This window comes from Betta splendens, chromosome 17 (assembly GCF_900634795.4).
Source record: "Betta splendens chromosome 17, fBetSpl5.4, whole genome shotgun sequence".
Taxonomy (NCBI): Eukaryota; Metazoa; Chordata; class Actinopteri; order Anabantiformes; family Osphronemidae; genus Betta; species Betta splendens.
The window spans coordinates 8,392,209-8,406,713 of record NC_040897.2 but is presented as its reverse complement, the minus strand read 5'-3'; the positions used below and the strand labels follow the sequence as shown (position 1 = coordinate 8,406,713).

Genomic DNA, 14,505 nt, shown 5'->3' with positions numbered 1-14,505 from the left:
ACACACACACACACACACACACACACACACACACACACAGGCAATTCAGAGTGACCAATGAACCTCATGTTTTTGGCCCGGGGGAGGAAGCCAGAGAACCTGAAGAGAACCCACACAAATATGGGGAGAACATGCAAACTCCACACGAAAGGCACCCAGTCTGCCCTGGGAATTGAACTCAGGACCTTCTCGCTGTGAGGCGACAGTGCTAACATTGGACTAGAAACATACTTTAACTGTCTAAATCCAAAATCTCAACTGCTTCATGTATTTCACTTCATGCCTTTTGAGGCTCAGAGTGAATATTTTTTAGATAATTTTCTCTTCTAGAGGACAATATGAAGGGAGCTGAACAAGACAGAAACAATATGTGTAGCTTTGTTGCAACACAAACAAAGTCTCTTGGCTTTTGACAAGAGTTTATTACAGATGTCAGAATAATGACTCGTTAATTTTCATGGCTGCTACAAGTACATTTTCCCAGATTGTTCCTTCTGCAGCGTGTGCCAGCTTTTTATCAGCGCTGACCAGAAGTCATTAAATTGTGAATGAATAATTAAAAAAAAATCCAAACAAAGCAAAGCTTCAGCACATGATGCACGCTGAACAACCCAGTCATCCTCAGCGACATTACTTTTTTTTGGACAAGTGTATTTGGTCCTTCGAGAGGCTTCAGGAATGAATAAGGAGAGTGTGGAGTATCTGATCATTTATCCAGAGTCACTATAAAAAGCCTGTTATTACTGTTTATGTAAAGGATTATATTGGTTTGTTTATTTTACCCGTCTGTAATTTCCTTATAGACTTGATACAAAGTTTTACAGAGAGCATTTGAAAGCAACACGAGTGGGACTCGAAAGCGTTAATTCACTTCGCTCCGCCCACTCGCAATATTCACTACAAATCAGAAAGACAACACAACCGAGGAAGTGTGTGTCTCTTCAAATTCCTTTAGCAATTATGCATCTGAGCATGTAGGTCTAGTGCCCAAAGTTTCGCGTCAGGCTTTATTTTGAAGGAGATTCATCTGCGTTAGCTTCAGTGACACTCCGTCCAAAGCAGCTTTCTGTGGAACCGCAACACGTGGAAATCCACGGCCACGAACCGGCTGATAAAAACCTTTGTACTCAACACGGAGCCGCCGACGTTAACGTGACACATGTAAGTGGGCAAAAGAAGCACGCGTTTCAATAATTTAAAATATTTTTGGACGTGTTAAAGTCGATCAAATTGAATTGTACAGTAACTGCAGTGCGCATGCGTGGCGTCTATACTCGAACGCGCGTGTTTAATCCAGCTGTTTATGGCGAGAATGAGACGTTCAAGAGCGTCGCGCGACTCGAACACTTCGTGCAATGTGTTTATTTAATGTAATGATCAACAAATATAATGTCAAAACGAGGTCAACCTAATATTATGTCAAGTTCTTACTACTTTATAGTGTAGTTTTTATATTATCTATGTGGTATTTTTCTTAGGACTGATATAATATACGTCCATAAACAAGACAATTCAGTAATATCATTAAGTTAAGTTCTTCAATCAGTCACCAAAGAAGCCAAAATATTTGGCAAATTAAGAAAAAACACAATAACAGCAACAAGTCATCACATTTGGGAAGTTGTAGACTGTATCATTCAATGCTGTCTTTTTTTCTAATTCTAATTATAATTTAAAGTTTGCGTATGAATCATTTTCTATTTAACAAACATAGGATAGGGCTATGACTTTATTTATTACAAAATTCTCTAGTTCGCAACAGCCAAAAACAACAGACAAAAAAGGACAAGATCAGTAACAAACACTACTAACTGTGCAAAAACTAGGTAACATGACACGTTTCTCTGTAATAACATATATTAAAACTGCTGCAACAAAATTTACTTTAGTTTTTAATACTTTTATAACCTTTATATTTACAGAGAACATGGACTATCTGCCAGATGACAACTCCAGGTACAAAGATGTTGAGTACTGGGATGAACGGTATAGGACGGAGCAGTGCTACGACTGGTTGGGCAGCTTCTCCAAGTTCCAGCACATCCTGGAAAAACACGTCAGGAAGGATGAATCTATTCTCATACTTGGTTAGTATTTTTAAACATTTTATTGTAACACCCTCTTTATCTTCTTACCACAAAAAAACTGACTTCATATTAGTTCAACTGGAAGCCGTTGTTGCAAGTCAGCTCCTTTTCTTTCCATATTTCCTGTCTGCTTTCTTCTCCCTGCTGTCTGTCAAGGGGAGACTGCCTGTCACCATTTGTCATTATCAGTGTCAGACACCGTCATCATTGTGCATCATATGCTGTCATTAGCATCACTTGCTGTATACTGCTGTTAAATCCTTCCAGACACTTGTGTGGGCAGAATTATCCTTATGTATTTGAGGTGGTGGATAAAAGATCAAAACATTATTAGATGTGACACCTGGATGCGTGGACACAGATTGTGTCACAGATTGTGAAAGTCACACTCCCACAGCAGAGATGGGTTTTGTTTGACGGTACAAAACCCACTTACTTACTTACAAGTTAATAGTTTAGGTTCCTGTTGGCTTGTTACGCATTTGACATTAAAATTAATTTCACCTTATAGTAAATAGCGGATTCTTTGCAGCAAAATGTCCAAACATGGCCACAGGATGGCGGTGTTTGATTAAAATAAATACTGTTTACTTGCTGTTGTTTCAGTCCTTCAGCTCTGGCAAACATGAGAGCCGAACATTTGAAGCAACTGACTTTAGCAAACTGTAGAACCAATAGCAAGTGGAGGAATTCAGAACTATTAGCACCAATTGCTGCTATCGATTCAACTGCTCCTGAATATTTAAACTGGAGTAAGAGTTAATTAGTTAATGACATGTTTCCTAAACCTCAATCAAAATGAGATTTGAGTTTTTTTCAAAGTAAATCAAACATTTTGACTTACGAGGCAATAACAAGCTCATTTTACAAGGATGGACAGAAAAGTAAATGTATTTTACTGTGCTGAAATGGCAGCATTAGGTGTGCTGTTGTTTTCCTGTCCTACCTCCACGGAGCCGTAGAGGGCTTTGTTGGTCCGTTTCTCAGAAAGCAGCATTGTTTGTGCACACACATGGTGTGTGTGTGTGTGTGTGTGTGTGTGTGTGTGTGTGTGTGTGTGTGTGTGTGTGTGTGTGTGTGTGTGTTAAAGGGCAGCAGGACCAGTGAGGCAGTCAGTCAGAAAGTTGTTGATGCTCTTTGTTCAGAGCTAAAAGCTCATTCTTATGCTGATTTCTCCATATGTTATCGCCCTGGTAGTGTCATTTTTTAATTTCTGAGCGTGCTCTGGTCCCTAGTGTTGAATAGGAACACTGACAGACTGCTTCATAGTATGCGGCCTCGCTTTTTCAATGTGCGTCATCGACACACCTACAGCAGAGGCGCCAGTGGGGACTTTGAGGTCTGACACAGAGAATATCTCCTGCCGCTCCTCTATGTTGCTGACGCCTGAGACCTCGTATCTGAGGGGGGGCATCGTTCCCCCTTCATCTTCCGCTTCTCGCCAGATCCCTGGAATCACATGCTCCCGTCGTCGGCACGTGCGGCTGTCATCTTCAATAACACGCGTGCACGAGCGAGGCGCTTCGCAGGGGAGCTTCCAATAAAGACGTTGCACAGACACGGAGCTGTAAAAAGCCATTCAACATGGCCGCGGCTGCCGCGCGCTTCCTCGATGTTCCAGTCCGCAAATCCACAGGGTCCGTTTCATGTTGCTGCACAGGGACCAGATGTAATAAAGCCAAGAGAAAGGGGAAAAATATGTAGGTGAGTGCAGAGAAACAAAGGGAGATGGAGCAGAGCTAAATAACTAATCAGGTTTGGGCCTCGCAACTGTCTCAGCTGGAGACAGTTTCCTTTATGATGATGAGTTCATCACAGAGAGGAGACGGGAGGAGAGCGAGGCATGGATGAGATCTAGTGTGTGCATCCATGTACTGTACTACTTTCCTTCCCGCTTCGCTCGTACCCGGGGAGACTGGTTTCCCCGTTTTCCTGCTCGTGGCCCCCTCCTCCCCTCTAACCTACATCCTCCCCCCTTTTTTCCCGACCCATGTTGGCGACGGACGTGACAGAATTAGTTTTGACGTCTTTTAGTAAAAGCCCACATGCTTCAGCATCGAGGCAACGAGAACCTCGTGGATATTAGTCCCAATCAAATGCACCACTCAGTCTTAATGAGTGAGTGAAGAAATGAAAGGTCACATTTATGGCCTGTTTGTTGACAGGTGGATCAGCACATTTCTGTATTTTCGTGGGTTTTTGTTATTGACTTATGCAACAAATGGATCATCACGAGCAGTTAGGTAAAGACTCCCGCAGCCCCGTGTGATCAGAGCACTGCTTTCATTGATAATAATGCTATTCTGGTTCCCAGCTGCCTCCTCCACTCCCACTCCAACAACACGGACACTAGGTTGGCGTTGGTTCTGCTTCAACCAACGGCCCAGATAGATGTTTCACACTGTTTTTTGTCCTGGCCAGGTCCATAAGCTGGAGGCGTGCGTCAAACGGACTCTGACCCTCCACCTGACCCGCGTCAGGTCCGGTTTTTAACGCCTGCTCCAGGCTGCGGCCGGTGACGTAATGGCTCCCACGTCTCCCACTGGTCAGCGCTGATGCCTCGCTCCCCGAGGCCTGAGGGGGGTGATGATGTAATGGCTCCGTTCTCCTGCAGTGTGTCGGGTTGCGATGCGGTGTTATCTACATGTTAACATGGGTACGCTGTGTGTAGAGGACATGAAGCCTTCCTTGAGGGCCTGCGGGCTCACTAACAGGTGTGTAGGTGTGCTGTGGCGTCAGTAGTGTCCATTAGATGCTATGAGCTCACACAGAATTACGCACGGTCTTTAATGTTCCTTTTGTGTGTGTGTGGGAAGGTCCAGGGGTCTGTTTGTTTCTTTCTATTCGCGTTCTGTGGGTTCTCTCTGGGTTCTCCCACAGTCCAAATGCTGTTAGATTGATCTGAGTAGGTGCGAGTGTGAGAGTTCAGGGTGAACTCTGCCTCTCGGCCGATGGGGTTATGCTGCAGCATGCCCTCGATCCCAATGAGGACACGTAGGAGTGTTAGTGTTACATTGTAATATGTAACACATAGAGATAAGACTCCTGATCCTCGTTTTGGGACAGTCCCTGTTGGTCTACTCGATCTTTGTGTCTCTGGAAGGAACAGAAGCCAAAGCACCTGTTGGTTAAAACGATGATTTCGCCGCTTCGATCTCCAGACACTGTCCGGACCTCATTGTCTAGACGCAATTCAGTAATTATTAACGAGCCGCGTTGGTGTAGCAATGTAGAAACACTCTGTGTTGTGTTCAGGTGCCTTTAATGGGTCCGTCGGTGCAGCCGCTCGCCAACAAAGGCAGCAGAGGCTGCTTTCGTGCGCCGTGGTTTCCTCCGCTCTCACCTGGACTCTGGAAACGCAGCGGACGAGGTGTGTGGTGCAAACGGATGGCGGTGGAGTGAATGAACGGCTGTAGTGGCTGGTGACTGAATGAATGAAAGGGGGGGACCGTGGAGAGGTGGAGTAGAGTGTACTTTGAGGTGGATGAAGCCTCATCCCCCCCACCCTCTCTCCCCCAGCCTCCCGTCCTCACGCTGTCTCTCGCCGTACCCGCCCCTCGTCGCAGCCTTCTGATTGGCTGCTTTCACGGAGCCCTCAGCGTGCAGCGAGTCAGTAAGTCAGTGGGGGCAACCCTCTCCTCCCTCCTTTTTGCCGCTGTAAGGAGTGGTACTGTTTATGAATGAGCCTCAGAGCCGCAGAATGTGAATGGGGGGGGGGAAGCAGCAGATAGGGGTGCAGGCTGAATGAAGTACAGCAAAGCAGGGGAGACGAGGAGCGAGGCTGAATGAAAAGCACAAGGGCGGGTGGGAGGTGGCGGATGCTGTGAAATAGCAGTGAGACGCCTTTATCTTAAACACACACATGCCCATAAGGTGATGAAGGCTGCTGCCATTAATGTGCACATCAGGGAGGATGCTGGGAAACAAGGTACTTGGATCGCGGCCGCTTTACTGATGAGCCAGGGGGAATTTCCATCGTACACACACACACACACATACTGTACACGGATACTCACACACACACACACACACACACACACACACACACACACACACACACACACACACAGATTTCTCTGCAAGCTGGTGCTGCGTGTTTTGAATAATAATGGGGTTACCCGGGCAACCAGGCCAGGGTGATCGATGGGCCTGGTCCTGATAAACAGAGCGCGGAGTGAGTGCGCCTGTGTGTTTGTTGGTGGATCACAGTCGGCGATGTCGCAGTGGGAGTTTCTTCGGGACAATTACAAGATACCTTATTATCAAATCTCTCCCAACCTGTGATTAGGCTCCTTGTGTATACAGTGTGTGTGTGTTAGTTAATGCATGTTGGCAGGATGTGTGTGTCAATGTGTGCCCTGGATGGTGGGGGCGTCTTTGGGGGGGGGTGATTTACCTGACAAAAACACACACGTGACCATCAGAAGGAGGAGTGGTGCCTGTTGCTCACATCTACACAAACTATACAGCTGTACTGTTGTAAAGAACCTGGGGGAGTGAAGATTGCCCCCCCCCCCCTCCTTCCTCCCCTTCATCCCTCCCACCTCCCCTGTTGAGGAGGAGGAGGAGTAGGAAGGACGAAGAGTGGCTGCTAAGAGGTGCATCCGCAGCCAAAGGAGCTCGAGTGTCATCCCGGAGCTCGCTGCGCATTTCTCACACGATGCCCGAAGTCGTTGATTCCAGCAAACGGGATCACGCCGCAGCGCGAAGGTTGACCTTGTACTCCGAAATGTGTGACTCCATCTCAGAAAATCAACGTGTGACGTCAAATCGCGGCCCTTAAAAGCTCAAATGGATTCAAATGTCCTCAAGCACACGCTGTATCTCGCCGTCATGACACATGACACACCTCTAGAGACTTGTGGTTTGGTTCATAGACCTGGTGGGGGGGGAGGGGGTTGGTCTAGAGAGCCCCTCGCTCTGCTCTGAGCAGGGAAAGCCCCCGTCAGCGAGGTGGCAGCCTGCGTCACCGGTGTCCTGGTGCACTGGGCTCAGTGACGCACCCGTCATAGCGGAGCGACGCTTTACCACGCGTCGCCCCGGCGACCGCGGCGCCGAGCGTGCGAATCTGCACCAGCTGCAAACCGTTCGGCCCCCTCGTTCGGCCAGTTACGGCGGATTTTAGCCGCCGCGGCCCTTATCACGCGCAGCCTTTGGATGCGTTCACTGTCCTCTGTCGCGGTGGCGCCGCGTCTTCCTCAGACGTGTCCAAATCCCCCTCTTTGGGTCGGTGAACGCGCAGACACTGTTTTAATAGGATTTGTAGGCGAGCTCTTACGTAACGCTGCAGGAGCAGACGGGCAGATCTGCACCTCCACCTCTGCATCTTCATGTCACATCTGCATGTCTGATCAAAACCCCCCTCCCACCCGTTCACGTCTGCCTCATGCTTAAGCTTTGCACACCACACGTCGTTTGCCGTCTCTTGCCGTCGTCTTTACATCTTTTCCTCTCCGCCTCCTACTTCTGATGGAGCACGCGTAGCAGCAGCGCAGCTCAGGCTGCCGTGGTTATGTAACTCTCTCTGTTTGCCTGTGCGCTCGGCCGCGCGCACACACACACACACACTCATGCACACAATGTACACGTTTAAGAAAAGAGACTCAGGTTTATTCATTTAGAACAAAGCTTAATTTTCCCTTCTCGTGTGTCCTTTAACTTCACGCGTTCCTCATCTGTAGCTGCAGCAGAGCTGCTCAGTGCTGCAATGAGCCCATCATAAGTTTCCTGTCTCTCTGCAGCTTGTGTGTCTGTTCACTGCATACAGCAGGTGAAAGGCTCCAGTGCTGAATCTCAACAACCTCTCGCAAACGCAGACATTGCTCCTGATGTATGTATTTTTTCCACGGTGTCACTCTCGCGCTCCTCTGCAAGGCGTTTTCAAGATGTATTTTTATTGCTGCCACTCCTGCCTGTGCTCAGGACACCACGTGGTGCAACGCAGTATTATCATTGGTGGACGGATTAGATCACTTTGATCTCACTGATAACTCAGATGGTGCAGGATGACACTGCATCAACACAGAAATGTGTAAATCCTAAACTAAACAGAGGAATTTTCTACAGAACGAGCCAGTTAATAAACCATTCATTATCTATTAATTGATATAAAATCACATCCACCATGTTGGAGGGTTGTTTCCACACGTCTCGCACCTACATGTGTTATTAGATGTCAGAGAGGAGCAACAACACAACACCTGCTAACAAACGGTAGTAACTGGAGCAAAGTATCGACGTTTCCCTGTTAGAGTGGAACATTTGATCGAAGGGCTTGGGAAAATGAAGCCCACAGGCTCCTCTGCTCTATGTCCACGCTGCGCTCAACCTCCACTTACCACAGCCCGCGAGGCTGCTGTGCATGGCGACAGCAGTGCAGTGATGTGAGAGGAGCTATTTGGGCGACGTTGGCCGTGACTTGGACGGATCGTCTCGTCCGGTAGCAGTGCGCCGAGCCGCCGCCGTTGGAGCGGAACCAACCGCTCCGCACGCGCGCGACCCGTATTCTCTTCCCCCGGCGAGCAGATGGTCCCGCCGTCGCCGCTCTGTTCACTTAACCTGAGAACCGGGACCTCGATTGCCCTCCGCGATCGCAAAGCGCGCGTACGGTGAACACGCGCGGAGGGACACGGCGAGGGTGAGACAGGTCAGGTTGGTTCAGTGAGACGGGGAGTACATGGACATCACCCCCCCACCCCCCCCACCCCCCCAAACCCAAGCCTCACCCCCACAAACCTGAGCCTCACCGGATTAAATCACTGTGAAGTCTGTGGGAGCACAGAGAGACTCCTACCACCACTGCAGAGTCAACTCCTCTGCCTGTTGCCATGGCGACCTCCTCCCCAAGACAATATTTGGTTAATGCACATTAATTTACATCAGCGGTGCCTGTGCAGTGTAAGAGGAGGATGCTCCCTCCTGGGACTGACCGCACGCTGGCGTTCGACTGAATGACACGGATCGAAATGATAGGCCTGCACTCATAACAGCGACTCAGCTGTCAATCAGAACGTGTGCTGAATTAAAAAAAGTGTGGGTAGACGGAGTGAGGAGACGTTAATGTACGACATATTTATTAAAAGCTGTCACTAGCAGATTTTATCCACTATGACAACTAAAAATACTCACTGTTTCCAGCCAACTTATTTAAATCTGATGCTATGCTTCAGGATGAACTGCTGGTTGATCCTTTGGAACCTGGAGTTTATTATCTCACCATCCTGGATGGACGTCCGTCCATAAGGCGGTTTTTCATTCTTAATATCACAGCCAACGCTATTACACAGGTTATAGTTGTAAAAGCTTACATCTTGCGGAATAACACGTTGTTGAATCTGCTCCTCGTGTGTTTTTCATTTTTATTTTAGGAAGGCGGTAAAGGTGACCCTCCACACACACACACACACACACACACACACACACACACACACACACACACACACACACACCTCTTCAACACATGGGCAGATCCACAGCTTGGCAGGCCGACCGTGCCTGGTTACGGTCGCTATGCTGTGATTAGACAATGGCTGGTTAGGGTTTAATGCGTGGTCAGTTTACCTGCTATCGGAGGCGTGAGAGGCGGCGAACAGGCAGAAGGGAAGGAGGGAAGATTGGGAGGAGAGAGTGTTGAGCTGCAGATTTTCATAAATCCCACTGCTGGGAGTCTTTCCAGACCCCGTGTTCCCATGCAGATTAAATACACACACACACACACACACACACACACACACACACACCATATTTAAAGTATGTCACCCATCACAAACCCAAAGCTCGGCCGAGATTGCGGCGTCGCGACGCAGGCTGTCGCTCAGTGTCCACGCTTGTGTCACCGGCTGATGAGATTTCCACGACCCCCTGTAACGAGACACAGCTCTTAGTGTAAAGCGCCCCTGCGTCGCTGTGCACCAACAAAGCGCTGCTTACTTATCTCCCGGAGCCTCGTCGGGCTCCGGTGCTGAGCGGTCACGTTACTAAACCCTGGTGGACTCTGTGTCTGCAGCCCCTCTCCATCCTCTGCTCTGTCATGCCTGCTGCCGCTTTGCTCTTTATATCTGGCCTCCTCCTCTCCTCTAGAGACTCAGGTTACGTAATGCACATTTGGAGAAAGGTGGAGAAGTGATGGAAGTAAAGAAGTGGATTCATCCCTAGCCCTTTTTTCTCCGTTTCAGGCTGATTTTTTTTTTTTTAGCATCTGACTTCACTATGAAGTTAATGTTCATAATACTAATTATTAATACTAAAATAATACTACACATTCCCCCCTCGTGTAGCTCGACTGCCCGCGTTGCCTTCGCAGCCCGTCCGGCTCATTTTCATCTTCAGGATGTGACATCTGGTCCGCGCGTCCTCTCCTCCCCCCTGTTCCCTCCTCCCGCTCTCATCCCTTCCTCATCTCATCTCTGTCATGATTAAACTTTGCCTCGCTGACCTGCCATGACGTAACTGCTTTTGGATGGCCGACTTTACATTCACAGAGCATTGCATTCGCTCATCTTCCTGGGAACGACCCCCTCCCGGTCTTTTCCTTCCATTCTTCCCACTCTGGACATTTTTAAGGCCTTAATCTGGGTCCAGACGCATTTTGCCACCATATTTTATTACCTGGTCAGGAATTTCTTTCCAAGATTTCAAAATGAATACATAAATACTGTATGTTCACCCAGACTCTTAAACCTCTGGCTGTTTCATTCACTTCCATCACAATAGAAGCTGCCCGTGTAACCGGACCCCCTCCCGTCTTAACCTAAACTTGAGACAGTCCTCGAGAGGTGCGAGCTTTGTCACAGATCAGCCCCGCGGGCCTGGAAGCGAGGTTCCCGTGTCACCACAGGGCGCTGGGCACGTTCGCCTCCTCGCCGGGACAAAGAAGCGTGACATCACGCTCCGGTCGCGGCGGCTCGGTTTACTACCGACGGTTTGAATCCTGATCGCCACTGATGGCCGGGCGGCCGCAGTCGCGTAGAATGACTGATTGCAAAGGAAAACCTTTGTGTCTGGGCTGTTCAGTTATTCATCCACTAACAGATTTTTATCTGCATTCACTATACATGGGTTTTGCCTGGTTGCACATGCGAAGGCTGCGAAGCTGTTTAATGTACAGACTGTCTATATGTCGGACATTTTGGTGCAGCACAGCCCCATTTAATAAACAGGTATTTTATTGTGCACCTTTTGTCAATATTTGTAAACCTACACCATGCAAGCGGCTCTGATAACGGTGACACCCCTCCTGCGCGTGGAGCTGTGGGTTTAGGACCGCTGCCAGAGCGAGCGCTGGGCCTGGCAGAGACCGGGCCCCGTGCTGCCGCTCTCATCAAGTATGCAGTTGGAGTCGGCGCTGCAGCAGAGATACCTAATAGAGAAAACAGGAGAGGCCTGAAGAAAGATCCTGAATCCATTATACCACCCGCTCTTCTCGCTCCTCTTTATCGTGGCGGTTGCCAATTACTCCTTTTCACTCTCATCTGTCTAAGCCTGCTCCTCTTCCGCATCCCCTCCCTTTCACTCTCCACCCCACCCACTAAATTCCCCCGCTCTCATCCCCGACCATTCACATGCCTCGCTCCCCCATTTCCACCAAATTGAATGTCATTCATGTCTCTCTCTCTCTCTTGCTCGCTCGCTCGCTGCCGCCTGCATTGAGCGGTTCGTGGCTTCAGTAGCTCTCTCTCTCCGAGCTGCAGGTAGCCTCCGAGCATCACTACGCAGGCACACGCTGCTCATCTCGGGGTTCCTGTTCCCATGCCCATATAAGTACTTCCCCTTTGATGAGTGACATCACCGTGTTGGTCGGGCTTGTTCAGTTGCAGCGAAAGGTCAGACTTTTATGAAAATTGGTTTTCGGGGGCAGCCTGTTGGGAAACACTGACAGCAGAAATTCTGTGTCACACACACACACACACACACACACACACACACACACACACACGCACACACACACACACACACCTAGCTTCATGCTCCTTCTCACCTCCTCCACTTCTCGTCTCTTGGTTTTCTCGTGGACGAAGAACACCCAGTTCCTGCCAACCAGGAAGTGGTCGTGATTTAGCGAGAACAGAGCACGGCGTGTGTGTGTGTGTGTGCGTGTCTCATACTGTGCAGATCCCAGTCACCAGGACAGCAGATGCCTGTAGCGTGACCCTCACCCGTCGTCTAGCCCGCGGTCGCCATATGCACCGTACGCTGCGTGACGGCGACGAATGAACAGAACCGGGTCGACGGAGGCGAGCGTCAGGCGAGCGGCTGGAAGACGGGGTGAATCAAAGCGCGCGTCCCTGTCAGCGAGCGACGGCGAGGAGCATCGCGCTGGGGACGATGCATGCGGCATTAATCACCATCTTCATGGAGCAGCCCGTCTGTCAGAGGCTGACTCACTCTTCATTAACAAATCCACTGCTGTCAGCTGCTCGCTGATGGCACAGAAACACACCGTCATGTCAGTACAACTGCTGTAATGATGTTGGAGCACCTGTTGGAATGTGGACTATTCTCCTACACAATGCCCTGATTAGAGAGTATCTACACGCAGACGTGCTTTTATTCTGAAGTGTAGTGGCTTTTTTTTTTCTCCGGGTCGAGCCGTGAGAGACCAACAACACTGACACTCAACAACACTCACAGGTAGAGTCTGGGCCGGGCCTGTGCATGCACGATTTGACAAATCCCTCATATTGTTCAGCCCTTTCCACATGCGAGTCATCTGCATCTGCTGCGGATGTGCACGCGGTGTCACTGACCGGACGTCGCATTAAGATCGCCCTGTGACACCATGAAGCCGTGTTTTGTCCAGCGGGGATCGATGTGCTCGGTCGGCCGTGAAGCTCCAACACTGGGCCTGGCCCTCATCGCGTAGAACCTGATCCATATTGCATAATCAAGGTCAGGCAACGGCGCCATGGACGTAAAGACACGGGCACCTTGAACTGACAGAGCAGCTAGAAAATGTATAGGTTTGTGTGTGTGTGTGTGTGTGTGTGTGTGTGTGTGTGTGTGTGTGTGTGTGTGTGTGTGTGTGTGTGTGTGTGTGTGTGTGTGTGTGTGTGTGTGTGTGTGTGTGTGCCAGAGTACGTACATGTGTTTTTGTGTCGCTGGCCTTTTCATTTTGTCACAGACGTGCTCTTGGTGGGAGGCTAATTGAAAACGTCTCTAGTGCCGTTATCGTCTCTCTCCTCTCTTCACAACAACTTGTCGGCGAGCGACTGTGTGTATTCGTGTTCTCATTCGCAGCGTGCGTCAAACTCTCGGTCGCACTTTTTAGCGGGACACCCGGGACATTTCCCTCGGTTTTGCCCTCGTTGAAATCCCACACTGCTTTAGACGGGAAGAACGCTGACACCTGCAGCGTGTCGGGCTTTAAATGACATTCTGCATGATTCATTCTCGCAATGATTGCAACAAAGGAACGTGTGAGGAAGCTTCATGTGTCTGACTTTGCCACATGTGCTCCGTCCGTGGCTCCTCGTCGCCGTCGGCTGTCTGAGCGCGTGCAGCATTAATCGCGCGACTCCCCTGGACTCGCTTATGCTGAATCATCGTCCTGCTGCTGCTGCTGCTGCAGACGCCGGGAACAAACAGTACAGGAAGCGTGTTCCACACACAGGGCGAACGCCGCCGCTGCAGGAGCCGGATGGAAAGATAAATATTGGTGCCTCTGCGGCTGAGTCAGAGCCGAGGGGCCGCTGACACGCACAGCTGCTCACGCGGACGCGCCTGCGAACAGCAAACAGCCGAGGACGAGCTTCTCTTCAAGTCGAGCCGCGTGACGTAACCAAGGTGGAAAGAGTCCACGAAACCTACTGCACCTGCAAACCGCTGCAGCTCCTAAGCTGCAGGGGGTTCTTCTTTTATTTTTTGCCGCAACTGCCCTTTAAACGCTGTGTTTTGGAAACTCATTTTCCATGGCTGGCTCTGCTAGAGTTTCAGAGATTGCGCTCGTCACCCGTCTCTCTGTTTGTGACAGAGGACGCCATGATTTGATTATGAGCGCGCCGCGATAAGCCGTGTGCGGGCTTCTAAACATAGCTGCGCCCGTTGAAGTGGGAGGAGGAGACAGTGGCTGCCACAGTGGACGCGCTGTGTGAATAGTTAATCGCCGTGGTTACTGACGCGGTTTTCAAGTTAGCCTCCCGAGCTTCACCCGCTTGGCCTGACACCCGAGCATCCTTGTTCGTCCTAGTAATAAGCACGGCAATGCTGTAGGTACAAGTGGTGGGCGGCCTCCAATCACTTCTAAATGATCGCTCCATCCTGGAGAGCGACGCTTCGGGCTCCGTGCCACGACGGAGAGGCAGATTCATACAATGGAGCCCTTCCAGAAGTCCTCCATCGCTCATACACGCACGCACGCACGCCGGCTTCGCACTCCATCAAACGGCCGCACGCTTAATTATTCACTGGCTAATTATCTCAC

At 49.7% G+C, this 14,505-nt stretch overlaps 1 protein-coding gene across 1 annotated transcript in view; it reads left to right on the top strand.

The window, feature by feature from the left end:
• The first annotated feature begins 879 nt into the window (after nucleotides 1-879).
• The window catches only part of ece2a (endothelin converting enzyme 2a), a 35,821-nt gene continuing 22,195 nt past the window's right edge, over nucleotides 880-14,505 (top strand). Inside the window, exons 1-2 of the mRNA XM_029132049.3 lie at nucleotides 880-1,161; nucleotides 1,923-2,087. Of these exons, the coding sequence (XP_028987882.1) occupies nucleotides 1,928-2,087 (160 nt within the window). The 5' untranslated portion in view covers nucleotides 880-1,161; nucleotides 1,923-1,927. The remainder of the gene's footprint in view (nucleotides 1,162-1,922; nucleotides 2,088-14,505) is intronic.